Source organism: Symphalangus syndactylus, chromosome 13 (assembly GCF_028878055.3).
Source record: "Symphalangus syndactylus isolate Jambi chromosome 13, NHGRI_mSymSyn1-v2.1_pri, whole genome shotgun sequence".
NCBI lineage: Eukaryota > Metazoa > Chordata > Mammalia > Primates > Hylobatidae > Symphalangus > Symphalangus syndactylus.
This window is the reverse complement of record NC_072435.2, coordinates 43,175,813-43,202,836: the sequence shown is the minus strand read 5'-3', so window position 1 is coordinate 43,202,836 and position 27,024 is coordinate 43,175,813. Positions and strand designations below refer to the sequence as shown.

The 27,024-nt window shown below is 49.7% G+C and overlaps 1 protein-coding gene across 9 annotated transcripts; it reads left to right on the top strand.

The window, feature by feature from the left end:
- Positions 1 to 79: 79 nt before the first annotated feature.
- HAUS8 (HAUS augmin like complex subunit 8) lies at positions 80 to 26,738 on the top strand. Of its 9 annotated transcripts, none has more exons than XM_055237537.2 (11): positions 80 to 338; positions 2,375 to 2,436; positions 6,619 to 6,674; positions 13,016 to 13,097; positions 16,026 to 16,118; positions 16,472 to 16,566; positions 17,249 to 17,314; positions 17,419 to 17,577; positions 20,071 to 20,212; positions 22,900 to 23,041; positions 26,323 to 26,738. In XM_055237537.2, exons 1-11 carry the CDS (start codon positions 310 to 312, stop codon positions 26,624 to 26,626), a joined length of 1,230 nt encoding a protein of 409 aa, XP_055093512.1. In that variant the 5' UTR covers positions 80 to 309; the 3' UTR covers positions 26,627 to 26,738. The 9 variants fall into 9 exon arrangements, with proteins under 9 accessions (XP_055093512.1, XP_063472485.1, XP_063472488.1 ...); XM_055237536.2 differs by having other exon boundaries at positions 108 to 338; positions 16,023 to 16,118; XM_055237534.2 differs by having other exon boundaries at positions 303 to 427; positions 16,023 to 16,118.
- The last annotated feature ends 286 nt before the right edge of the window (positions 26,739 to 27,024 follow it).

Below are 27,024 nucleotides of genomic sequence, written 5' to 3'. Positions count from 1 at the left end.
GCGGGGACGGGGGCGTGACGCCAGCGCGCCTAGGGGCGGGGCATCGCGAAAAGCCCCGCCCCTACTTTCCGACAGATCGGCCCCACCCACCGCCCCCACCCCCTACCGCCGATGGTGGGCGAGACCAAGCGCGAGGGGAGGACAGGCGGAGCGCGCGCCTGAGGCTGCGCTCTCCGCACTTAGCTGGCGCTGCCTCACGCCTCGCAGCCACCCCTCCTGCGACTCCACAAATAGTCCGACCCGCAAGCAAGGGGGCGGGTCCGGCTTTGAAAAGCCGGCGGGTCGGGCCTTGAGGTGGAAGGCGGGAAAATGGCGGATTCCTCGGGGCGCGGCGCTGGGTGAGCTGGGGCGTCCGCAGGTCTGGATTTGTAGACGCCAGAGGGCTGGAGTGGATGAGCAGCGGAGTTGGGGAGTGGGGACCCTCGGGGTGAGTTCGGGTTCGACCCCGCCAGGAACTGCGCGGGCCCCTGAAGACCCCGATGGCGTGCTGCCTCTGCGCATGCTCCGGAGCGCAGACACCCGACCGGCCCCGAGTTCCGCGTCCTCGGCTGGGACAGTGGGCGACCTCGGGCAAGCGGCCTGACCGCCCAGTGCCTCGCTTTCCTCCGCTGCGAAATGGGGCCGATGACGCAGCTCAACCTCGTAGGCGTCGCGTAAGGCTGAAACGCGCTTAGATCGGCGCCTCGGTCTTTACTGTGATGTCGCTCTTGGAATTATCGTTATGCAGTGAACAAGTGGTGGGCGACCAAAGTGTCCCCTTTAATCCTCCCACGCGCTTTATTCTGTGCTGCCAGTTTACTGAGGAGATGATGGAGACCCAGGGAAGGGAAGTGACTTGCCTAGGGTAACACACCATGAACAAGAAAGAAGTTGAATGCTGACCGAGAGCTAGGCATGAATGATCCTGGGGCTATATTTGTCTAGTTTTGTTAATTCTGCCAGTGTTGATTGTGCCAGGTGCAAACTGAAGTGAAATTGGCCAGCAAGAGGAATCACTCCACCGCCCCTTGCCGTAACCAATAGATTGACAGTAGCACCTCCCAGGTACAGGTGCGGTACCTGAGTCTCGCACAGGTTGTAGGGACCCCCCTCAGGTCGCAGCAGGTTCACCCAGGAGCCCATTCGGTTTGAGGCCACAGCCCTAGCTCAGTCCCCCGAGGGAGTCTGTGCTCTTGTCTCTTTCTGGCTCTGAGACTGCCCCGGGGGTGACCTGTGTAAAACCTGTGTGTCTTTGTTTTGCAGAGAGGAAAAAGGAGGTGTGAACAGTTAGGAAGCTGTCGGGTTAGGAGGATCCTGTGGGCGAGCACAGCTACTGGCACCTGGCGAACATTTGCTAAGTTGCTAAGTTGCCTCTCCCTGCGGTGGCCTGGAAGTGTCCCCAGCATTGCCTGGGTCTCACTTTGGGGTCCTGGGAGCCCTCTTCAGAGGAGGTGGCCGCAGGGACCAGTGGAGCCGCCCTTGGTGATGGGAGCAGGAGTTACAATGCCCTGGCCTTGGCCCTGCCCCTCCACTTGCCCACCTGCTTGCCCCTCCTGTGTTGCTGGTGTCTGTTCTTGGATCCCTTCTCTTCCCACCAGCTCAGGCTGAAACCCTGAAACCCCTAGTCATCCCAGATTCTCCCTCTCCTGCACCCCCACAGCTGATGAGTCAGCGATTCCTATCTCAGGCTCCCTTCTTTCCTATTACATCAGGCTTCATTCTATTTTTATTTTTTTAAATTTATTTATTGAGACGGAGTCTCACTGTCGCCCTGGCTGGAGTGCAATGACGTGATCTCGGCTCACTGCAACCTCTGCCTCCCGGGTTCAAGTGATTCTCCTGTGTCAGCCTCCCGAGTGGGTGGGACTACAGGTGCATGCCACCACCCCGGCTCATTTTTGTATTTTTAGTAGAGATGGGGTTTCACCGTGTTAGCCAGGATGGTCTCCCAGATAAAGATCCCCTCCTGACCTCATGATCCACTTGCCTCAGCCTCCCAAAGTGAGGTACCTGCTGGGACCACTCCTCATACCTGCCTGTCAAGATGTTGATCTTTCTTTCTGGGAAGGAACTCTGTGTCTTGTGTCTCTACTGGTGTACGTGAATGAATGAACCCAGGGATAATTTGAGATCTGCTGTGATCTCTTCCACGGAGCTCTCATTACCCTCCTTTCTTCTCAGTTCGGGTGTTCACCTATGCCTTCTTGCCCAGGTGACCAGGGCTGGCTGCTCCTTGTGTCTCGCTTCCTGTTGAGATGGCCCAGGCTCACTGAAATTGTCCTCGGGCAGCCCTCGGACTGGGCTGTCTGAGCTTCAACTAGCAGAGGCACCTCGCCGGCTTCCCTGTGCTTCTTGGGCAGTGAGATGAACAAGACCTCTCTCTCTTCTCTTGCAGGAAGCCTGCAACCGGCCCCACAAATCCTAGCAGCGCCAAGAAGAAGGAGAAAAGAGTTCTAGGTGAGCAATGTCAGGATCTCTTTAAGGAACATGGTTTTCTTCTTTCATTACATGCTTTTGGAGGAAGAAAAAAACAGGCCAGAGAAGGGGCCTATTATGGCTTTACTTCCTTGTAGTCACACCTCTGGGGATTCTGGGTCTGGCCATCCCAGCCCTGTGGCGAGGGCTGTGTCAGGAATGGTGGTCATTTTGAGCAGTGGCTTCCCTTGGCGGCCATGGGGGTCATGGGCTGTGTCCGGGACATGTCTCCTGGAAGCATGGGTGTGGAGACCATGGAGATCATCATCTAAAATCAAACTCTTTTTTTTTTTTTTTTTTTTTTTTTTTGTTGAGACAGGTTCTCACTATGTTACCCAGGCTGGTCTCGAACTCCTAACCTCAAGTGATCCTCCCACCTCCGCCTCCCAAAGTGTTGGGATTACAGGCATTAACCACTGGCCCCGGCCTCAAATCAAACTCTCAATTCCCACTGCATAAATCTGTCAGTCTCATGAGGGGTGCCTGTATGTCTGATTTCCACCTATCGGTCTGGGGTCACCGTTAACGGCCTCCCGTATGAGCCAAGATCGCACCACTGCACTCCAGCTTGGGTAACAGAGTGAGACTGTCTCAAAACAAACAAAAAAAAAGGAAATGTGGCCGGACACGGTGGCTCACGCCTGTAATCCCAGCAGTTTGGGAGGCCAAGGTGGATGGATCACAAAGTCAAGAGTTCAAGACCAGCCTGACCAACATGGTGAAACCCATTCTACTAAAAATACAAAAATTAGCCGGGCATGGTGGTAGGTGCCTGTAATCCAAGCTACTCAGGAGGCCGAGGCTGGAGAATGGCTTGAACCTGGGAAGCGGAGGTTGCTGTGAGCCGAGATCGTGCCACTGTACTCCAACCTGGGTGACGAGCAAAACTCCATCTCAAAAAAAAAAAAAAGGAAATACTCGGCTTGCATGGTAGATTCTAGAGTCCATCGTTGGAGGCCAAGACTATGATACAATGAGGTATTTTCTCAGTGTGTACAGTGTCGCAGGGCCCAATTCAGCGAGCTTAGAGCAGGATTTTATTTCCAAGTGAGGCAAGGTTTGTATGTTTCAGCGTTGCTGGGTGAGTTGTCTTTTTATTTCCTGACCATTTATTCCCAGGTTCTAAACATCACATGTTAATCTCGCATATAACAGCTATAATATATATGAGCTACCTTGTTCTTGGACAAGAATTGTATCCTTCTTTATAATATTGCTTCTGTGGAAAATTCAGCCTGTTTATTTATTTGTCTATTTATTTTTTTGAGATGGAGTCTCACTGTGTCACCCAGGCTGGAGTGCAGTGGTGTGATCTCGGCTCACTGCAGCTCCCGCCTCCCAGGTTCAAGCGATTCTCTGCCTCAGCCTCCTGAGTAGCTGGGAGCATGCCACCATCCTGGCTCATTTTTGTATTTTTAGTAGAGACAGGGTTTCACCATGTTGGCCAGTCTGGTCTCAAACTTCTGACCTCAAGTGATCCGTCCACCTCGGCCTCCCAAAGTGCTGGGATTTCAGGCGTGAGCCACCGCGCCTGGCCAGGCTGTTTAAAACAAACAGTTGTATCCTAGTTTTCAGGAAACTTGAAAGTGCTTTTGTTTCCCCACCGTCCAAGGCAGCCCAAGCCTGAGATCCTCCTTGTTGAGCAAAACTGTTTGCTGATGCTACTAGAAAGACCCAGGCTGGATGGTCTTTCTGCTGGGAGCTGGGGATGTCCTTTCTCTCAGCCATTTGATCGCCATCCAGGGGAGACTCTTTTTGTGGCCTGGTTGTCCCTGGGACCCCACCTGGTCCTGGCCTCAGCCCTTAGAGACCTGCACCATGAGAGTGGCCTCCCGATTGTCCACATCTGCCGGGCACCCACCTGCACCCACACTTGCTCTGCATGCATGGCGCATTCCTGCCCTGGGGCTGCCCAGATTGACAGCCCGGCCCTTTGGCTGACTGAAGGATCCTTGTTAACTCTGAGGGCACCTCCTTTCCTCTCAAGGTAACAGCTGCAACCCCAGTCCCCAACAGAAGAATCAACTGGAACAAAGATACGGTCGAAGTCACAATCTCACTGGGCTGAACTCTCAAGCTGTGTGACATTGAGCATGTCACTCTCCCCAGGCCTCTTCAGTACAAAGGCAAACCTCTGAGCTCTATGGCACTGATACAATGCAGAACCATTCTTTTTTTTTTTTTATGAGACAGAGTCTAACTCTGTCGCCAGGCTGGAGTGCAATGGCATGATCTTGGCTCACTGCAGCCTCTGCCTCCCGGATTCCAGTGATTCTTCTGCCTCAGCCTCCCAAGTAGCTGGGATTACAGGCACATGCCACCACGCCTGGCTAATTTTTGTAGTTTTAGTAGAGATGGGGTTTCTCCATGTTAGCCAGGCTGGTCTCGAACTCCTGACCTCAGGTGATCTGCCTGCCTTGGCGTCCCAAAGTACTGGGATTACAGGCATGAGCCACTGTGTCTGGCCTAGAATCATTCATTTGACATATCATTGAGTGCCTACCCTGTGCCAGGTGTTGGAACATAGCATCGAGTGAAGGAGACAAAAATCCTGGGCCCCTGGGGCTCTAGGGAGGAGGTGGGCATTGCATGAGAACCATAAGGAGGCTGTGAGGTGCGCTAGATGATGACAGATGCTGTGACGAAATGGCAGGCAGGGACAGGTGTGCTGTGGTCTGAACTGAGCAGAGCCTTGAGAGAGGGAGGTGCCTGCAGGGGGATGCACAGCAAGGGGGTCCACGCAGCAGAGTGGCTGAATAGAGCAAGTGAGAGGTGACAAAGTGATAAGGTTAGAGGCAAGTTGCTGGTGGCACAGGGCCCAGACAGTTCCCGGAGGCACTTAGGCTTCCTGAGCCCATGGACCCAGCACGCCAGCCTGTCTCAGCCCTGAAGGGCAGTTGGAGGCTGATGGAAGGTTTCAGGAAGGAGGGAACGAGCAGTGGTTGTGCCTGGTGGCTCAGATGAGCAGGACTGAGAATGGACTGCTGGGCTCAGGAGCAAAGGAGGTCACAGTGGTCTTGTCCAAAGGTGTTCTGGTGCGGTCGTGTGTCTGCAAGCTGGATTGTGGGGGGCGGGATTCAAGGGAAGAAGAGAGGAAGAGGAGCTGGTGAGTAAAGAACTCTGGGGTGTTTACTGTCGAGGGGATGGGAGAAATGGGGGGAGGCAGAGAGTGCAGGCAGGAGGTAGAATGACCTCCAGCATCTGGTGGAGAGAGGAGCTGTGGGGACTCAGGCAGGGAGGTGGGAGTTGCGGGGCATTTCCTTTTGGAAGTAAAGGCTGGGCTTTAGCGCCGGGAATGGGGGGCGCTTTATCTGGGAGCACAGAGGTCCGTTCACAGGGCTGGGGGAATTCAGCCATCAGGACTGGAGGTGGCTGGATGTGGTGGCAGGAGGGTCTCCTGGGGCCACTTCTGTCTTCCTAGTGAAGGAGGAAACAGGTCACCTGCTGAGACCGAGGGTTGGGCCTGGCGTAGGAGGTGGTAGGAACAGGTTTGAGGGAGAGGTCTGGGAGAGGGCTGGGGGACAGAACGGGACTAACCGGATCCATTTCAGACCTCTACCTCCAGAAGCTGGGGTAACAGGTGGCATTTGTTCCATCCACAGTCATGCTCCCAGGAGTAGCCCTGGAAGGGGACCTGGGGTCGGGCTGTCACCAGGGATTTGGCTCTGTCTGAAGAGGGCCTGGGTGTTGGGCGTGTCTCAGGGCAGGGGGTTCCAAACTGAGTAAGGGGCGGGGGGAGTAAAAGGTAGTACCAGGAGTGAGTCCTAGACACACGCAGGCGGGGGAAGGGGCCGTTGGGGTCACATGAGATGGGAGGAAGGCGTAAGCCACCTGGAGGCTGTCAGTGAAAGCTCTTTCTTCTTTCCCTCCCCCTTGTCTGAGTGCACTTGCAGCTTTGACCTTGGAGGGTGTTCCTTGATCTTACTTCCTCAGGAACTCTGGGACTCCACACATGGCTTGGGACTTGCATACAGTAGGCATCCCATGCATGCTCGAGGCTGCTGAAGAACGTGATCAGAGGCGAGCAGGAGGAGTGACCTCCTCTGTTCTGGTCACTGAGTGGAGAGGGCCCCTGGCATCTGGGTCTCTGGGGCATGGGGTCTGGGTGTGTGGGGTCTTCGGTCCTTTGTAGTTTTGTTGTGCACCAACAGTGTGTCCCCACAGGTGGAAGGGTGATTGAATCCCGGTATCTGCAGTATGAAAAGAAGACAACCCAAAAGGTAAGGCCGCACTCAGCTTCCATTTGCGGCAGTTCTGAGCATTGGTTCTGAGTAACTGGAATTCCGAAACTAGTCATGGGAGGCGCTCACAACCTGGTCCTGAAGGAAGCATTTTGGGGTCTTCACCCAGGTGCTTTTGAGACCATCAGCCCTTCGTGCTGCCAGTTGTGTCTGTGTCATCGACGGCTCATGGCTATAAGCATCTCTTTTACGAAGCTGCGATCTCCATTGAAACATAATATCGTTCTTACCTTTTTTTTTTGTTTTTGAGGCAAGGTCTCTCTCTGTCGCCCAGGCTGGAGTGTAGTGGTGTGATCATGGCTCACTGCAGCCGCAGCCACCAAGGCTCAAGCCATCTTCCCACCTGAGCTTTCTGAGTAATTGGGACCAAAGGCGTGTGCTACCATACCAGCTAATTTTTAAATGTTTTTGTAGAGATGGGGTCTCCCTGTGTTGCCCAGGCCGGTCTTGAGCTCCTGAGCTCAAGTGATCCTCCCGCCTTGGCCTCCCAAAATGTTGGGATTACAAGTGTGAGCCCTCGCGCCCAGGCTGTTCTTGCCTCTCAACCCATTTAATTCGCTTTCTGGATTCTGAAGCTGTCTTATCCAGTGCCCAGCGCACAGTTCTTGGTGTCTGGCTGGTATTTAAAAAGACAGCTACTTTGGGAGGCCAAGGTGGGCGGATCACTTAAGGCCAGGAGTTCGAGACCAGCCTGGCCAAGATGGCAAAACCCCATCCCAACTAAAAATACAAAAATTAGCCGGATGCAGTGGCGTGCACCTGTAATCCCAGCTACTCAGGAGGCTGAGGCAGGAGAATCGCTTGAACCTGGGAGGCAGAGGTTGCAGTGAGCCAAGATTGCACCACTGCACTCCAGCCTTGGCAACAGAGTGAGACCCTGTTCCGTGTCTTCAAAAAAAAAAAAAAAAAAAAAAGAATAAAATAGAAAAACAGCTACAGGTTTTTAGAGAAAAACTATGGGAAAAATGAAAAATGACATCCTTCGATCACTCCAAATTGGAGGAAGAGTTTAGTGAACTGTTGTGTAGGCACACCATGAAATATCATGAAACCATTGAAAGTACTGGCATGAAAGATATTTAGCTATGTGAGAACGTGCTTTGTGTGAGAGTTCGTGGGAGCAATCAATAGATTATACAATTGTATATTTTCTTTCAGTGAAGTCAAGGTTGGATTCTTCCTCTGTTTTCCAAATCTTGGTTTATGATAAAATTAAGTCAAATTCCCACTGCCTGTCTTCCACTCTGGGTGGCTGGTGGGTTCTCGACCCTGTGGCTTAAGGTTCGGCTTGAGAAAAGAGGATACCTTTGCACAAACAGATACTCTTCTCAGAGCAATTTTCAACAGTCAGTCTTCCACCCTCCAAAGTTTCATGTTGTCGCCAAGACTTGGTTACAGCGCCCCCGTGTGTCTGCGTGCTGTAACATTTTAGCCCTTTAGATCTTTTCTGTTTTTTCCCCCCATTTTAAAAATCAAGGTGTCATTTACATGGATTCAGCATCCCCCTTTTCAGCATAGGGTCCTGCCTGTTTTGACAGACATAGACAGTCATGGAACCGCCGCTATAATCAAGCTACAGAATGAATCATTTCTGAATCCCCTTGTGCTCTCATAGGACCAGCCCCTCTCCCACTCCCAGGCAACCACAGATTGGCTTTCTGAATCTGCAGTTTTGCCTTTTTTAGAAGGCCATATCTGTGGCATCACAGTTTGTAGCCCTTGCCTCTGACTCCTAACACTTAGCAGAGTGCCTTTCAAGTTCCTCTGTGTTGCATGTATTGCATGTAGGTGCTTCCTTCCTTTTTTTTTTTTTTTTTTTTGAGATGGAGTCTCTCTCTGTTGCCCAGGCTGGAGTGCAGTGGTGCGATCTCGGCTCACTGCAACCTCCACCTTCTGGATTCAAGCCATTCTCCTTCCTCAGCCTCCCGAGTAGCTGGGATTACAGGTGTGTGCCACCCCACCTGGCTAATTTTTGTATTTTTAGTAGAGACAGAGTTTCAGCATGTTGGCCAGCCTGGTCTCGAACTCCTGGCCTCAAGTGATCCACCTGCCTCAGCCTCCCAAAATGCTGGGATTACAGGCATGAGCCGCCATGCCTGGCCTGGTTCCTTGTTATGGCCGAATAGTATTCCATCAAGTGAATGGACCACAGTGTGTTCATCTGTTCATTGATTGACAGGCAGTCAGTTGGTTTCCTGTCTTGGTGATTATGAATAAAGCCTCCGTAAACATTCTTGTGTGTTTTTCTGTGTAGATGTGTTTTTATTTCTCCCAAGAGGAGGATTGCTGGCTCGTAGAAAAACTCAAACTGTGTTTCCTATTCTCCCACTCAACAACAGTCAACACAGGACTTCAGTGACTGATGTGAGGGAGGGTTCCCCCACCAGCAAGCAGCAGCCACCAGCTGGGTGTCTTCCAATTCAATTCTGACACACTCTACCTGGAAATAGCATCAGAACCTATAGGGTGAGGGCTCAGTCTCCAAGACTGCCCCTCTTCTGCCTCTAGAACTTCTGACCAACCAAGTTCAAGTTGGGATTCCCATGACCCCCGTCTCTGGGTTCAGTTAATTTGCAGGAGTGACTCACAGAACTCAAGGAAACACTTAGGTTTACCAGTTTATTATAAAGGATATTACAAAGGATACAGATGGAGCCAAGTGCGGTGGCTTATGCCTGATATCCCAGCAATTTGGGAAGTCGAATTGGGAGGATTGCTTGAGGCCAGGAGTTCCAAACTAGCATGGGCGAGACTTTGTCTCTGAAAAAATTTTTTTTTTGTTAGCCAAGTGACTGGGCATGGTGACTTAGGCCTGTAATCCCAGCACTTTGGGAGGTGAAGGTGGGAAGATTGCTTGAGCCTAATAATTTGAGGCCAGCCTGGGCAACATAGCAAAACCCTACCTCTACAAAAAAATAAAAATAGCTGTGTGTAGTGGTGGGTGCTTATAGTCCCAGCTACTCAGGAGGCTGAGGCAGGAAGATCATTTGAGCCAAGAAGGTTGAGTCTGCACTCCATCTTGAGTGACAGTGAGATCCTGTCTCTTTTTTTTTTCTAGAGGATAAGAGATGTGTAGGGTGAGATATGGGGGAAGGCGCACAGAGCTTCCATGGCCTGTTTGGGCATACCACCCTTTGGGAATCTCCATGTGTTAGCTATCTGATCTGAAATCTCTCCAAGCTCTGTCCATTTTTTTTTTTTTTTTTTGAGATGGAGTCTTGCTCTGTCGCCCAGGCTGGAATGCAGTGGTGCGATCTTGGCTCACTGCAACCTCTGCCTCCCGGGTTCAAGCTATTCTGCCTCAGCCTCCGGAGTAGCTGGGATTACAGGTGCACGCCACTATGCCCAGCTGATTTTGTATTTTTAGTAGAGACGGGGTTTCTCCATGTTGGTCAGGCTGGTCTCGAACTCCTGACCTCGTGATCCACCCACCTTGGCCTCCCAAAGTGCTGGGATTACAGGCACGCGCCACCACGCTCCGTTCTTTTTGGGTTTTTATGGAGTCTTCATGACTTAGGCATGATTGAAGCATGGACAGCCCTGTGGAAATGTGATTGGTCAAAAAGGGTATGCTCTAAACCCAGCAAGGCCTGTCTGTTCAGATTCTTCTTGGCCTCTGTTGCATTTTTTTCCTCTGGAGTATGAGGCAGGACCCTCTCTGGCAGGTGAAAGGAGTGTGGGAGGTCAGAGAGATCCTGCTTACTGTAACAAGGGCTTATAGGAGTTACAAGCCATGAGTTGCAGATGAAAACATCTCTCTATATATAATGGTAACAAGAAACTACCTGTTATCCACAGTGGCTGCACCATCTTTATGTTCCCACTAGGCACATAGATGAATAGTGCAAGTTGTTAACTTTCACATTCTAGCCAGTCTTGTGGGTGTGAAGTGATACTTCATTGTGGTTTTCATTTGCGTTTTCATAATAGCCGATGATACTGAGCATCTTTTCATGTGCTTATTTGCCATTCCTGTATCTTTGCTGATGTGTCTGTTGAGATCTTTTGTCCGGTTTAAATTGGGTTGTTTTCTTATTACTGAGTTTTGAGGGTGCTTTCTGTATTCTGGATACCAGCTCTTTGTGGTGCTTTGCAAATATTTTCTTCTAGTCTGGCTTGTCTTTTCATGCTGTTAAGTGTTTTAATTTAAGAGGCAGTAGTTGTCAGTTTCAATGAAGCCAAGTTGATCACTTTCCCCATTTGTGGATTGTGCTTTTGGAGTCTTATCCAAGATATCTGCACCTAATCCAATATCACAGATTTTTCTCCTGTTTTCTTGTATGAGTTTTGTAGTTTAGGTTTTACTTTTAAGTCTGTGAGCTAGTTTTTGTGTATGATGTGATGTTTAAATCAAAGTTCATTTTTTCATATATGGGTGTTCAGTTGTTGCAATCCCATTTATTGAAATGATTTTCCTTTTTCCCGCTGTATTCTCTCATCATCTCTGTCAAATACCAGTTGACCATATATGTGTGCATCATGTCTGGGCTCTGTTCTTTTCCATTGTTCTATGTATGCATCCTTATGCTAGTCCCACACTGCTGAGGTTACTGTAGCTTTGCACTAAGTCCTGAGAACAGGTAATGTGAGACCTCCCACCATGCTTTTCCAAGACTGTTTAGTCTCTTCCAGTTCCTTTGGCTTTCCATAGAGATTTTAGAATTGTCATTTTCTAGCAAAATATCTGCTGGATTTTGATTATATTGAATCCATAAATCAGATCCTGGGATTTTTCAGCCTCCATAATCACATGAGCCAATCCCGCATAAATAAATCTCCTTCTTAATATTAAGAATGCCTTCTTAACATCGAATCTTTCAATCCGTGAACATGGTATGCTTCTCCATTTATTTAGATCTTCCTGGATTTCTTTCAACATTGTTTTGTAGCTTCCAGAGTATAGATCTTACACATACTTTATTTGGTTTATAACTAAGCATTTGGTATTTAGTGCCATTGTATATGGTACTCTCTTTTAATTTCAATCTCCAGACTTGTTCATTGCTACTTCATTGCTAGAAATGTGAATTTTTACATATTGACCCTGTGTCCTGCACCCTTGCTGTATTAGAGTTCTCCAGAGACACAGAACCAATAAGAGAGGCTTATAAAAGGATATGAATATATAAAAGGAGATTTATTTATGCGGGATTGGCTCATGTGATTATGGAGGCTGAAAAATCCCAGGATCTGCTGTCTGCAAACTGGAGAGCCAGGAAGGTTGGTGGTTTAGTTCAGTGTGAATCTGAAGACCTGAGACCAGGGGAGCCAAAGGTGTAAGTCCCAGTTTGAGGACAGGAGGAGATGGGGTAAGATGTCTCAGCTCAACCAGGCAAGCAGGAAGCAAAAGGCGTGAATTTCTCCTCCTTCACTGTTTTGTTGTATTTAGGCCCTCAAGGGATTGGATGGTGCCCATACACACTGGGGAGGGCAGTTTATTGCATCCACCAATTCAAATGCTGATCTCATTAGTAAACACCCTCACAGACACACCCAAAAATGTTCAGTCTGGGGCACCCCATATCCAGTCAAGTTCAAACACAAGATTGAAAGAAAACTCTTGTTAAACTTACTAATTTTAGTAGCAGTTTTGAAGATGTTTGGGGATTTTCTACATGAAAAATTACGTCTGTAAGAACAGAGTTTTCCTTTTCCTTTTCAACCTGTTTGCCTTTTACTTCTTATCTGAGGACCTCCACTGTGATATTGAATGAGAGTGGTGTCTGTGCATCGTCGTGTCATTGCTCTGGTCTTGCTCTGTCTCCCAGGCTGGGATGCAGTGGTGTGATCACGGCTCACTGCAGCCTCAAACCCCTGGGCCCAAGCGATCCTCCCAACTCAGCCTCCTGAGTAGCTGGGACCACAGGCAGGAGCCACTGCACCTGGCCCTTGCTCTTTATAAGATTTTCGTTTTGCTTTTGGTTATTAGAAGGCCAGTGCTCCATGTGTTTCTTTAAAAAAATATTTTTGACAATATATGTGTAAAAACTATTTCTCCTGGTGACCAAAGTTATATGTTCTCTCTAGAAAACTAGCAAATACTTAAATGTGTCTAGGAAAAAATCAGTCACCTGTAATTTACCATGTCAATAATCACCAGCAAACATTTTGGTAGTTTCCTACGTTCTCTGCAAGTGAGTGTCTACATTTTGACAAAATTTGTTTGTCCTGTATATATGAGGTAAAATTTCAAACCTCTTTAAATGTCTCCCCTGCCTCAAAGTAAGAGCAGTTACGAAACACAGTGCAGACCACATCAGGGCTTGTTGTTGTGAAGGGAGGATGTCTTGTCCTCTGAGTGTCTTGTGTTCCCGTAACAGGCTCCTGCAGGAGATGGGTCACAGACCCGAGGGAAGATGTCTGAAGGTGGAAGGAAATCCAGCCTGCTCCAGAAAAGCAAAGGTGCGAAACAGCCCTGGTCCTCGGGCAGTGATGAGCGCGGCAGTAAATTTTGTCTCCATGGGTATTAAGTTAAAGTTCCCTCTTTCCTTTCTGGGAAAGGTCAGAAGCAGTGAGCAGAGAGAGTTGGAGCGTAAGGACAGACTGGGGGGATGGGGGAGGTGAGCGGGGGTGTGGAGAAGAGGGGAGATCACTTCTTCCCTGTGTGGCCCCAGAGAAAAGCCACATTGCCATCGTGGTACTGCTTTGTGACATCAGTCTCTTGTCTACGTGACTGTTTTCCCACTGGTGCTCTGAGAGCAAGACTCTTAGAGAGGCTGTGAGGACTCATCCTGAGGTCGGGTGTTTGAGACCAACCTGGGCAACATAGTGAAACCCCATTTCTACTAAAAATACAAAAATTAGCTGGCCATGGTGGCACACGCCTATAATCCCAGCTATTTGGGGTGAGGGTGCAGAGCTGAGGCAGGCGAATAGCTTGAACGTGGGAGGCGGAGGTTGCAGTGAGCTGAGATTGCGCCGTTGCATTCCAGCCTGGGCAACCGAGCGGGACTCCGTCTCAACAACATCAACAAAAAGACTCAGCTCTGCTGTTTGTAACATTAAAAACAACCCCAGACTAGACATAGAGGAACAGGCATAGCTGTGTGCCAATAAAACTATTTACAAGCAAAGGAAGCGGGCTGGATTTGGCCTATGAACTACAGTTTGCCACTCCTGGTGTAGATGTTTGTGAGAATTCGTGCTATGCCCTTCCCAGGCGTGGTTGAGAAGCAGGCACACTAGAGCCAGCCTGCCAGTCTTTCCCCATCTAATTGGGTTGAAGGCCATGCATGAAGCTGGGAATGCTGGTGTGGCCAGGGGATCAGACTGGGCCTGCCACACCTTAAAACCAGTTCTCACTCAAGGGTGATTCCGACCCCCAGGGGACTCTTTGGCAGTGTCTGGAGATGTGTTTGGTTGTCATATCTGGGGGAAGGGGTTCTACTGGCGTCTGGTGGGTGGAGGCCAGGGAGGCCACTTAACATCCTGAATGCACAGGACACCCCCACCACAGCAAGGAAGGATCCAGCCCCATGTGCTTGCAATGCTATTGCTAAGAAACCTTAATTTAAACCACACCATAATGATTTCAAAGGACTGCTTGTTTGAGTTCCATTGTATGGCTTTGTAGAAAATTAATTTTCTTAGTGCAAATGCTATACATGCTGATGATAAAATATTCCAGGGCAAAAGCAATAGCAATAAAAAGTTACCACCTCTAGCTGGGTGTGGTGGCTCACGCCTGTAATCCCAGCACTTTGGAAGGACGAGGCGGGTAGATCCCTTGAGCCCAGGAGTTTGAGACCAAACTGGCAACATGGTGAAACCCTGTCTCTACTAAAAATAAAAAAATAAAAAATTATCTGGGCATGGTGGCACTCACCTGTATTCACAGTTACCCAGGAGGCTGAAGTGGGAGGATTGCTTAAGCTTGGGAGGCAGAGGTTGCAGTAAGCCTAGATTGTGCCACTGCACTCCAGCCTGGGTGACAGAGCAAGACCCTCTCTCAAAAAAAAAAAAAAAAAAAAAATTCCACCTCCTCACCCCAGGCTCCCAGTCTGTGCCCTGAGGGCATGTGCTCTCAATAGATTTTTTTTTTTTTTTTTTTTTTGAGACGGAGTCTCGCTCTGTCGCCCAGGCTGGAGTGCAGTGGCCCAATCTCTGCCCACTGCAAGCTCCACCTGCCGGGTTCACGCCATTCTCCTGCCTCAGCCTCTCCGAGTAGCTGGGACTACAGGCGCCTGCCACCACGCCCGGCTAATTTTTTTGTATTTTTAGTAGAGACGGGGTTTCACTGTGTTAGCCAGGATGGTCTCGATCTCCTGACCTCGTGATCCGCCCGCCTCGGCCTCCCAGAGTGCTGGGATTACAAGCGTGAGCCACCGCGCCCGGCCACTCTCAATAGATTTTTGCTGATCTTTCCAGATTTTTTTTTTTTAAGAATTTCAACACATATCGTTGTTATATTGTACCCTATACATTGCGGTGACCTTCCTCTTTTCATTTCCAGGTCATTCATTTCCTCAGCTGCATAGTTGTTCATGAAATAGTCTCATGCTTAGTTCCTAACACAACATATCGTACGTGCCATCTGTTGGCGTTTGCAGCACTCCTGGGCTCTTGTGTAGTGGTAGCATGCTGTATGCCAGTGCCTATCTTAAGACAGTGTAAAGCTTAATTTTACAGTTTAGAATATACGTTAAAAGACGAAGGGAACTCCCAGGGAGGATGAACAGTCCAGAAGCTGCAGAAAAATGATGGAAAGATTACTTGGCTGAGCGCGGTAGCTCATGCCTGTAATCCCAGCACTTTGGGAGGCCGAGGTGGATGGATCACCTGAAGTCAGGAGTTTGAGACCAGCCTGGCCAACATGGTGAAACCCCACTAAAATACAGAAATTAGCTGAGCATCGTGGCGGATGCCTGTAATCCCAGCTACTTGGGAGGCTGAGGCAGGAGAATCGCTTGAACCTGGGAGGTGGAGGTTGCAGTGAGCCGAGATTGCGCCATCGCACTCCAGCGTGGGTGACAAGAGTGAAACTCCGTCTTAAAAACAAAAAAGATGGAAAGAGAGTAGAGGGTAGAATGGGAGTATGGCATGGTATCCCACCCTTAGCATCTTGTGAACTAGCAGAAAGGCCTATTTGCGTCTTTTTGGTTATACAGAATGTCTCTCTTTTCTAGTGGTACTTTAAAAATAGAGTCAAGGTGATGGCTGGGAATTTCCACAGGTTTTTTTTTTTTTTTTTTTTCAGCCTTTCCACCTTGGACGAAATTGGGCTTTTAGAAGCAAGTGGTATTGTTCAAAAACATGGCCTGCATTTCCTGGCTTGAATGGAGAGTGTCTCTTGACTGTGCTGACTTTTGGGGATTCTTTTCTTAACAGCAGATAGCAGTGGGGTCGGAAAGGGTGACCTGCAGTCCACGTTGCTGGAAGGGCATGGCACGGCTCCACCTGACCTGGATGTCTCTGCTATTAATGGTAAATCATTTGTTTCACCCCTTCTGTCACTCACTGGGGGTTGCAGTAGGTCTCAGTGGGCTTCCAAAGTACAGTTGCCCCTTGGCCTACAATGGGGTCACATCCAACAAACCCATTGTAAGCTGAAAATATTGTACATCAAAAATATACTTAATACCTTGGTAAAGGGTATTAAACTTGCCTTTTGCCCCTTGCAAAGTTGAACAACTTTAAGCTGGACTGTTATAAGTCCATATACTCCTCAATTTATGATGGGGTTACATCCCAATAAATCCATCATTAGAAAAAAAAATGGCAACCAGGGATCGTCTATATATGCTACTCACCATTAAAAATGCTGTGCTTTATCTTAGACAAAAGCATCGTCAAAAAGACGCCACAGTTAGCAAAAACAGTATCAAAGAAACCTGAGTCGACATCATTTTCTGCCCCTCGGAAAAAGAGCCCAGTAAGTGTCTGAAACAAGAGGGCAGCCACAGATGGGTTGCATAGATCTGATTTAGAGTCCACCCTGAACCACGTGCCGAGTGCCCACGGATCCAAGAACATACAAGACACGCACGCCCTTAAGGACAAAAATCAAGACCATAGATGTTCTTAGATCATTTGTAGAGTTTACATTTCCCCGAGTACACATTCAGTAGTGGATACCAATATGGAGCCATGTAAAAAATGAGACAGGGGAGTTCTCTGTGCCCATGCTGTGCTAGGAAAGGCACAATGCCAGGCCCTGTCCCTTGGTGGGAGGACGGCTAGGCTGTGGTCTCACTGGGGTGAGGACAAGACTGGTGGGTGGGGGACCAGCAGGTGGGGAGACTGCATTCTGGTCCTGGTGCAGCACCAAATTGGTGGGTATTCTCAGCTTGTCCTTGACTACCCAGCTGCTGCTATCTCTCCACCTGCCAGGTGCCAGGGGAAGGAAGGTTGTGGACCTCCCTCTTTCATCTCAGAGCACCGGAGAAAACCAAATAAAAGAAAATAGAAGCAGTAGACCCACTACAGTAGAGAATTACCAAATATCAAACTGAATACAGAAAATCCACACAAGCCAGAGTTCTGCCCCTGCTGGGGAAAGAGCTGGATTTATACCACTTCATCAGGAATTGAGAGGGTCTTTTTCTTTTCTTAAGGATTTATCTGAAGCAATGGAAATGATGGAGTCTCAGACACTACTGCTGACGCTACTATCCGTAAAGGTGAAAACAGTTCCTTGTTCACGTATGCCATGGATGGAAGGGTGGCCTCCATTCACCATGGGAGGGGTCCCCACCTGCTTGAGCTTTTCTTTCACATTTAACAGATGGAGAACAATCTTGCTGAGTTTGAAAGAAGGGCAGAAAAGAATTTATTAATAATGTGTAAGGAGAAGGAGAAGCTACAGAAAAAGGCCCACGAGCTGAAGCGCAGGCTTCTCCTCTCTCAGAGGAAGCAGGAGCTGGCAGATGTCCTGGATGCCCAGGTCAGTTGTAAGTGACACTCTGTGACCAGTGAGTGTTCCTGCGAATCTGTCCCATCTCCACTCTTTCGGGTAGCATTCGTGCTAGGGTATCATTGCTCACTGGCTTCTAACTCTGTGTTGGGCTTTTAATGCCACACTTGCTCTGGTCCTGGCATTGATCTGTGATGACACTTTTAGAGGATGAGGTTACAAAGTAAAGTGTGAATGAATAAGGGAGGTGCGCACCTTCTACGCACTTATGCAGAGACTTCCTGAGTGCCTGATGATCATGAGCAGCAACAGGATGACGTGCTCTGGGACTCCCCTGCAGGGTCAGGGTACTAGTGGGAGGCACATCACTCCTAGTGTTGTGTGGTCAGCAGTGTCCATGTGGGAGAAGGACAGGAACAAACCCTCTGGAACCCAGAAAGGGCTGGTCAGCAAGGGCAGACCCCCCACCCAGTGGGTGAGTTTCCTGTGGTTGCTGGGACAGAGTCCCACAACCTGGGTGGGCAAAGCAACTGGAATTCATTCTGTTATGGTTCAGGAAGCTGAAAGTCCGAGATTGAGGTGTTGGTGGTTGGCTCTGTCTGAGGGCCGTGAGGGAGAATCTCTCCTGGCCCTGTCTTTGGCCTGTGAATTGTGTTCTCTATGTTCACATGTCCTTCCCCACTGTGTGTGTCTGTGTCCCCCTTTCCCCATAAGACACCAGTCGTGTTGGATTAGCACCCCACCCACAACCCCCCGATCACCTCATGTTAACTTGATGACCCTGATAATGTCCCTATTTTCAAATAAGGGCACATTCCAAGGTACTGGGAGTTGGATTGTCAGATATGAATTTGGGGGGATACAGCTCAACCCCTAACATCCAGAATTTTCACGTGAGCACCCCTGCAGCTAGACCCTGGGCTGAGTACAAGGTCTCTGACCTTACGGAGCTCAAAATGGAAGAAAGAGACCCGGTTGACCCTCAAACAACATGAGTTTGAAGTGTGAGGTTCCACTTACATGCAGATTTTTTTCAATAAGTATATTGGAAAAAGTTTTAGAGATTTGTGACAATTTGAAGAAACTCATAGATGAACCTTATAGCCTAGAAATACTGAAAAAATTAAGAAAAAGTTAGGCATGTCATGAATGCATACATATTTGTCCCAGCATGGGCAGCATAGTGACACCCAATCTCTACAAAAATTTTTTTTTTTTTTTTTTGAGAGGGGAGCCTTGCTCTGTCACCCGGGCTGTAGTGCAGTGGCGCTATCTCAGCTCACTGCAACGTCCGCCTCCCGGGTTCAGGCAACTCTCATACCTGAGTTTCCTGAGTAGCGGGGAATACAGGCACGCACCACCACGCCCGGCTAAATTTTGTATTTTTAGTACAGACAGGGTTTTGACATGTTGGCCAGGCTGGTCTCGAACTCCTGACCTCAAGTGATCCATCCTCCTTATCCTAAGTGCTGGAATTATAGGTGTGAGCCACTGCATCCGGCCAATCTCTATAAAAATTAAAAATTAGCCAACTGTGGTGGCATATGCCTATAGTCCCGGCTACTTGGGAAGCTGAGGCAAGAGGTTTGCTTGACCCTGGGAGGTGGAGGCTGCAATGAACTGTGATCACTCCACAGCACTCCACCCTGGGCAACACAGTAAGATCTATCTATAAAAAATATATATGTGCAGTGGCTCATGCCTGTGATCCCAGCATTTTGGGAGGCTGAGGTGGGCGGATTACTTGAGGTCAGGCGTTAGAGACCAGCCTGGCCAACATGGTGAAACCTTGTCTCTACTAAAAATCCAAAAAATAAAGCTGGGCATGGCGATGCGTGCCTGTAACCCAGCTACTTGGGAGACTGAGTCGCAAGAATTGCTGGAACCTGGGAGGCAGAGGTTGCAGTTAGCCGAGATTGCGCCACTGGGAGACAGAGCAAGACTCCATCTAAAAAAATGTGTATATATGTGTGTGTATATATGTATGTGTGTGTGTGTATAGATATTAATCTATTTACATGTTTATTGAATGTTTGCTATCAGTAAGGTTTCAGTCAGCAGTAGCTATCAGTAAATTTGGGGGAAGTGAAAAGTTAAATACAGATTTTTGACTGCATAGGGGTTGATGCCTCAAACTCCCATGTTGCTCAAGGGTCAATCGTATATCATTTCAAACCCCCATGAAGACCCAGACAGCATCTTTAGGGTGGGAGTGGGCCATGCCGGGGATGGCCTTGTGGAAGGCAGGCGTTTAGGCACAGTGCTCTAAAGCAGATGGGCCTAGCTTAGGGCCCAAGCCTAGAACCACTGGAAGGCAGACATGCGTTCTCAGTAAGGAGCCTGGGCCGCCTTGCTATCCACTTAGCTTTCTTGGGGAGAGCTCGCCGCACTATTGGAAACTTCCTGAGCTCTGATCCCCTGGGGGGTGGTGAAGAACAGCGCTGTATCTTAACCCTGCACAAGCCTTTAAGCTTCCAGAGAGGGGACTCCAGGGTCTCCCCCAATTATCTGTTCTGCTTACAGATGGAGATGCTCAGCCCCTTCGAGGCAGTGGCCACACGCTTCAAGGAGCAGTACAGGACATTCGCCACGGCCCTGGACACTACCAGGCACGAGCTGCCCGTGAGGTCCATTCACCTGGAGGGAGATGGGCAGCAGCTCTTAGGTAGGAAACGGTGCGTCCCAGCGCGTGTGCAGCAGGCGGGGCGAGGAGCGTGTGTGGGTGCTTCCCATGGGCCCCATGTCATCGCCACAAGTGCCCTCTTCCCCAACTAAGGCAGAGGATGGGGAGGGCTGGCCAGGCTGTGGTTCCTCCAGGGTCTCACCCTGAGTAACCACACTGGGATTTGAACCTTGGGCATTGGGATTCACAGTGATCTGTTCTGCCAAAAGGCATTTTGCAGGGATGGCCTGTAGTCTCCTGAGTCCTGAGCCCAACAAATAAGCCTTAGTGGTTGGGGGGTGACAAGACCAGCAGCCCCACCCTGGCTTTCCCCCTCAGCAGAGCAGTGAGGTGTCCCTTTCAGGCATAGGGTTCCCATCTAATCCCTAACTTGAAAACTTTGGCAAGTGTGAAAAACCTGCTGTGCTGCATCTTAAATTCTCTTCAGAACAGGTATCTTCCCAAAGAGCAAGTGTTTGGCTGCCCTGGAGTTTGGTTCTTTTTTTTTTTTTTTTTTTTTTTTTTTTGAGACAGCATCTTGCTCTGTCGCCCAGGCTGGAGTGCAGTGGCACAATCTCAGCTCACTGCAACCTCTGCTTCCTGGGTTTAAGTGATCCTCCCACCTCAGCCTCCTGAGTAGCTAGGAGTACATGTGTACATCACCACACCTGGCTTTTATATATATATATATACACACACACACACACACACACCTATATATATATATATTTTTTTTTTTCTGTAGAGATGGGGTTTCACTATGTTGCCAAGGCTGGACTTGAACTCTTGAGTTCAAGCAGTCCTTCCACCTTGGCCTCCCAAAGTGCTGGGATTATAGGCATGAGTCACCATGCCCTGTCATTGTTCTTTTTTTTTTGGAGGTGGAATCTTCTAGCGTAGTCGCCCAGGCGGGAGTGCAGTAGTGCAATTATAGCTCACTGCAGCCTTGAACTTCTCAGGCTCTGCTCAGATCCTCCTACCTCAGCTTCCTGAGTAGCTGGGATTACAGGCATGCGCCACCATGCCCGGCTAATTTTGTCTTTTTAGTAGAGACAGGGTTTCTCCATGTTGGTCAGGCTGGTCTTAAACTCCCGACCCCAGGTGATCCGCCCGCTTTGGCCTCCCAAAGTGCTGGGATTACAGGCATGAGCCATTGCGCCTGGCGCACCTGGCTAATTATTGTTTATTTTTTTGTAGAGATGAGGTCTGGCTATGTTGCCCAGGCTGATCTAGAACTGCTGGGTTCAAGTGGTCTCCCACCTTGGCCTCCCAAAGCACTGGGTTCCTGAATAGACGTGAGCCCCCTGCCTGGCCAGGTTTCTGATTTTATGACTGCAGTCACCTCCACATCTGTGACTCTTAGAAAACAGTCTCTGCTCAGTTCCTTAGGTAGTTGCTGGGAACGGCCTAGGGATCGTGTTGAGTTTTCCGGGGCTGCCATACCAAGCGGCCACAGAATGGGTGGTTTGAAACAACGGAAAGATATTCCCTCCCAGTTCTGGGAGTCTTGATTTCAGCCAGAAGTCTAAATCGAGGCGTTGATGGGATTGGCTCCCTCCAGGGGCTGTCAGGTGAGCTCATCCTGGGTCTCCCCCACCTGCCGGTGGCTGCTGCGGGCCTTGGCGTTCCTTGGCTCGTGGCTGTGTCCCTCCATTCTCTGCCCGTCCTCACGTGGCCTCCTCCCTGGCTGTGTCGTTATTGAAATTTCCTGCATCAGGCTCAGCACGGTGGCTCATGCGTGTTATCCCAGCACTTTGGGAGGCTGAGGCGGGTGGATCACGAGGTCAGGAGTTCAATACCATCCTGGCCAAGATGGTGAAACCCTGTCTCTACTAGAAATACAAAAAAAATTAGCCAGGTGTGGTGGCGGGTGCCGGTAATCCCAGCTACTCAGGATTCTGAGGCAGGAGAATCGCTTGAACCCGGGAGGCAGACGTTACAGTGAGCCAAGATCGTGCCACTGCACTCCAGCCTGGGCGACAGAGCAACACTCTGTCTCAAAAAAAGAAATTTCCCGAATCTGATGAGGACACAAGTCACTGGATTAGGCCCCACTCATCTTAACTCTACCACATCCACAAAGACCCTGTTTCCGGTTAAGGTCACGTTCACTAGGAGTGGAGGGTTGGAGTGAAACGTATGTATTGGGGAGGGCATAATTCGGTCCACAGCTGGGGGGAGAAGAGGCTGGCTGATACGGCGCTTAAAAGGCTCCCAAAATGTGACTCTCATGTACAATTGGCCTTGATGTGATATGTGTCAGGGTAGAGAGGCGTGTTGTCCTATTGCAGGTGACACAGGTCCCGCAGTTGCAGGCATCCCTCTGCTCAGCAGCGCAGGGAACAAGGACTGTTTTTCCGTTAGCTTGTGGTCTGGCTTGGAGGCTTCTCCCTGGCACAGCACAGCCCTTTTCACATTTGCATTGGTTTCTGTTGAGGACACTGGAGTGACATTTCAGTTCTGGTCCAATGCCCTCCTGGATATATGGATATGCCTGTCCCACCATCTCAGAGCACGGGATGGAGAAGGCACGAATGTCTTCCTTGACTTCCGCTTCTTCCCTGTGCGCTCTCCACGGTTCCAGTGCGTTAGCTGAGCATCGTGACAGAAGTCTGTCGGCCACTCCACTTGTGTGTGCCTTGCGTGGGGCACCTTGCCATCCATCGCCCACCATCCCTCTTCCCCTCCAGACGCCCTGCAGCGTGAACTGGTGACCACTCAGTGCCTCCTGGGAGACCTTGGTGTTGGTGATTCGGTAGAAAATGTGCAGGTGCTGGACTTACTGAGCGAACTCAAGGATGTGACGGCGAAAAAGGACCTTGAGCTCCGAAGGTACCTCGGAAAATGCTTTAAGAAAGCGGTGGCACCCTGTTTGCTCAGGGCTGTTGGTGGCTGCACTATTGGGGTGGTGCCAATTTCCTCTTGGAGTTCAGAGGAGGTTCAGTCCCCTGAGCGAGCTGCTCTTTTCCCAGACGCTGCACGATACGAGAATGGCCAGCAGGTGTCGTTGTCATCCGTATTGTGGATAACAAAATCTCCATCCAAGAGCACCTGCCTTGCCTTCCCTTTTTTTTTTTTTTTTTTTTTTGAGACAGGTTCTCACTCTGTCGCCCAGGCTGGAGTGCAGTGGCAGATCTTAGCTCACTGCAGCCTCAAATTCCTGGGCTCAAGTGATCCTCCCACCTCAGCCTCTCCAGTAGCTGGGACTGCAGGTGTGTGCCACCATGCCCAGCTAATTTCCCTTTTCTAGCCCACTTCTCAGTCATTTTTGAGCTAATGGGGATTCTAGGTGAAGTGAGGATCAAATATGCTATAAGATGTGTCCTATGGCCGGGCGCGGTGGCTCACGCTTGTAATCCCAGCACTTTGGGAGGCCGAGGCGGGTGGATCACAAGGTCAGGAGATCGAGACCACGGTGAAACCCCGTCTCTACTAAAAAATACAAAAAATTAGCCGGGCGTGGTGGCGGGCGCCTGTAGTCCCAGCTACTCGGAGAGGCTGAGGCAGGAGAATGGCGTGAACCCGGCAGGCGGAGCTTGCAGTGAGCCGAGATTGCGCCACTGCACTCTACCCCGGGCGACAGAGTGAGACTCCGTCTCAAAAAAAAAAAAAAAAAAAAAAAAAAAAGATGTGTCCTAGATTCACAGATTGTACGACTCAAGCAGAGCAGGGGGAAGGGAGAACAAAAGAGCTCAGAAAAATCTATGGAAGGGCTGGGTGCAGTGGCTCACGCCTGTCATCCCAGCACTTTGGGAGGCCGAGGTGGGAGAATCACTTTAGGCCAAGAGTTCAAGACCAGCCTGGGCAACATGGTGAGACCTTGTTTCTATTTATTATTTGTTTATTTATTTATTTATTTTGAGACACAGTTGCCCAGGCCGAAGTGCAATGTCATGATTTTGGCTCACTGCAACCTCCATCTCCCGGGTCCAATCAATTCTGCCTCAGCCTCCGAACTAACTGGGATTACAGGTGCACACCACCACGCCCGGCTAATTTTGTATTTTTAGTAGAGACAGGGTTTCACCTTGTTGGTCAGGCTGGTCTTGAACTCTTTTTCTTTTCTTTTTTTTTTTGAGATGGAGTCTCGCTCTGTCGCCCAGGCTGGAGTGCAGTGGCACGATCTTGGCTCACTGCAAGCTCCGCCTCCCGAGTTCACGCCATTCTCCTGCCTCAGCCTCCCGAGTAGCTGGGACTATAGGTGCCTGCCACCACGCCCGGCTAATTTTTTGTATTTTTTAGTAGAGACAGGGTTTCACTATGTTAGCCAGGATGGTCTCGATCTCCTGACCTTGTGATCCGCCCGCCTCGGCCTCCCAAAGTGCTGGGATTACAGGCGTGAGCCACCGTGCCTGGCCTTGAACTCTTGACCTCAAGTGATCTGCCCACCTCGGCCCCCCAAAGTGCTGGGATTACAGGCCATGAGCCACCACGCCGGGCCTCTCTATTTAAAAAATACAAAAATTAGCCAGGCACAGTGGTGCATGCCTGTGGTCCCAGCTACTCAGGAAGCAGAGGTGGGAGAATCTTTTGAGCCTGGGGAGGTCAAGGCTGTAATGAGCTGCGGTCATGCCACTGCACTACAACCTGAGCAATGGAGTGAGACCCTGTCTCAGGAAAAAAAAAAAAAAAAATCCATGGAAGTTCTCAAGCAGCTGGAAGAGAAAGGGTGTCACCTATCATTCACATCCTCAAGAGTAACCCAGCAGCACAGGCGCCCTCTTGTCAGCCCTGTTGGTGTTTTCAATGCCTTCCAGGGTAAGGTCCCAGGAGGATGTTTTCTGAACTTCTGATTGATAGAAATGGCCCAGATCTTAAAAGACTGTGTAGTGGCTTGCACAGAGCACATATCCTTGTGCGTCCAGACCCCCAAAACCCATCAAGACCTCCCGCCACTTTTTTTTAACCTCCCCCAGGAGATTTCTAACCACGCGCTTTTCTCCACCTCTTCCAGTAGAGTATCTTTTGTCTTTTTTACAATGCTAAATCTTTTTCCTGAGTTGCTTAAAATATCGGAAAAGGACTTACACAAAACAGCTAGCCACCCACTGTGGCATTGCTTTCTCCTGTGGGTGGCCATGGATCCATTCAGGAGACATCAAAGGGTTATAAAGCCACAGTCTCACTCCTGGGATAACTCATTCATCCATGAACAGCAGAACCCTCATGAACCCAGTCACCTGTTAAAGGCCTCACCTCTCGCTGCTGCCACATTGGGGATTATTATTATTATTGAGACAGGGTTTCATTTTCATTGCTTAGGCTGGAGTGCAGTGGTGCGATCTCGGTTCACTGCAACTTCTGCCTCCGAGGCTCAAGCGATCATTCCACCCCAGTCTCCCAAGTAGCTGGGACTACAGGTGTGCACCACTGCACCCGGCTAATTTTTTTTTTGAGACAGAGTCTCACTTTGTTGCTCAGGTTGGAGTGCCAGTGGCGCGATCCTCGGCTCACTACAGCCCCTGTCTCCTGGGTTCAAGAGATTCTCCTGCCTCAGCCTCCCCAGTAGCTGGGATTACAGGTGCGTTCCACCACGCCCGGCTAATTTTTGTATTTTTAGTAGAGATGGGCTTTCACCATGTTGGCCAGGCTGGTCTTGAACTCCTGACCTCAGGCGATCTGCCCGCCTCGGCCTCCCAAAGTGCTGGGATTACAGATGTGAGCCATCACGCCGTTTTTAAAAAAATTTTTTAGTACAAACCTGGTTTTGCCGTGTTGCCCAGGCTGGTCTCAAACTCCTGGCCTCAAGCCATCTGTCTGCCTCGGCCTCCCAAAGTTCTGAGATTACAGCACTTTAATCCCACCTTACCTGGCCAGGGGATTAATTTTTAATGGGAGTTTGGGAGGGGACAGATACTCCCACCACAGCAGCAGCATGGCACTGAGCTCCGCGAACATTTCTTGGATGAATCTTTCGTTTCATGCCCGGTGCCGTTCTTGGGGGGTTTCCCTGATTGAGTCTTTTCAGACGGATCTTGTTTGCTGGCCCTTTCCCACTGAGCACGTGGGGCATGTGAAAATCCACCTCCCCGCGTGGCAGCCCTTCGTTCACCACACGCATGCGCTTCACCTCAGAGGGTGAAAGCCGTTATTCTGTCTCCCATCCTCAACAGGAGCTTTGCCCAGGTGCTGGAACTCTCCGCAGAGGCAAGCAAAGAGGCAGCTTTGGCAAACCAGGAAGTCTGGGAAGAGACCCAGGGCATGGCGCCCCCCAGCCGGTGGTATTTCAATCAAGACAGTGCCTGCAGAGAATCTGGGGGAGCACCCAGGAACATGCCCCTGTCTGAGGATGACAACCTGGGTGCCTTGTCAGCCCCCACTCAGGCCACATTCATCAGCCCAAGCGAAGATTTTTCTTCAAGCAGCCAGGGAGAAGTCCCGCCATCTGTCTCTCGTTCAGGGAGGGACTTGTCATGACTTGTGGTTACATTCAGGATACTTGAGCACTTTATATACTACCATAGCACTGTAGCTATTTTTTATGTGATAATCTTGTTTGATAAAACAGTAAACCTGTTTTGCAGTTGAAGCCTCCGTTTTCTATGAAGGGGCCAGTTGGAAGACCTGTGTTTTCTCAAGTTCTTCTGGATGACTGGTCCTGAAATTCCGGGCCTCCACGACATGCCCAGTATCCCACTTTCAAGATTATTTCATGTCCTTCAGTCACAAGGGTGGTTTTGGGACAGCAAGTTAAGAATTGGCCCTCGAGTGGACATACTTTATTTTTTTTTTAGGGAAATGCAGTTCTTTATTAGAACTCAAGTTTGCACTTGTAAACATTCAACAGAAGGGGTAAAACAAAAACAGTCCACATC

Bases quoted from the DNA above. Each gene is read 5' to 3' on its own strand.
- HAUS8 (XM_055237534.2), top strand. From the start codon at position 393: ATGAGCAGCGGAGTTGGGGAGTGGGGACCCTCGGG. The intron at 13,098-16,022 runs GTGCGAAACAGC...TTTTCTTAACAG, and splicing joins CCTGCTCCAGAAAAGCAAAG to CAGATAGCAGTGGGGTCGGA. The intron at 16,119-16,471 runs GTAAATCATTTG...GCTTTATCTTAG, and splicing joins GGATGTCTCTGCTATTAATG to ACAAAAGCATCGTCAAAAAG.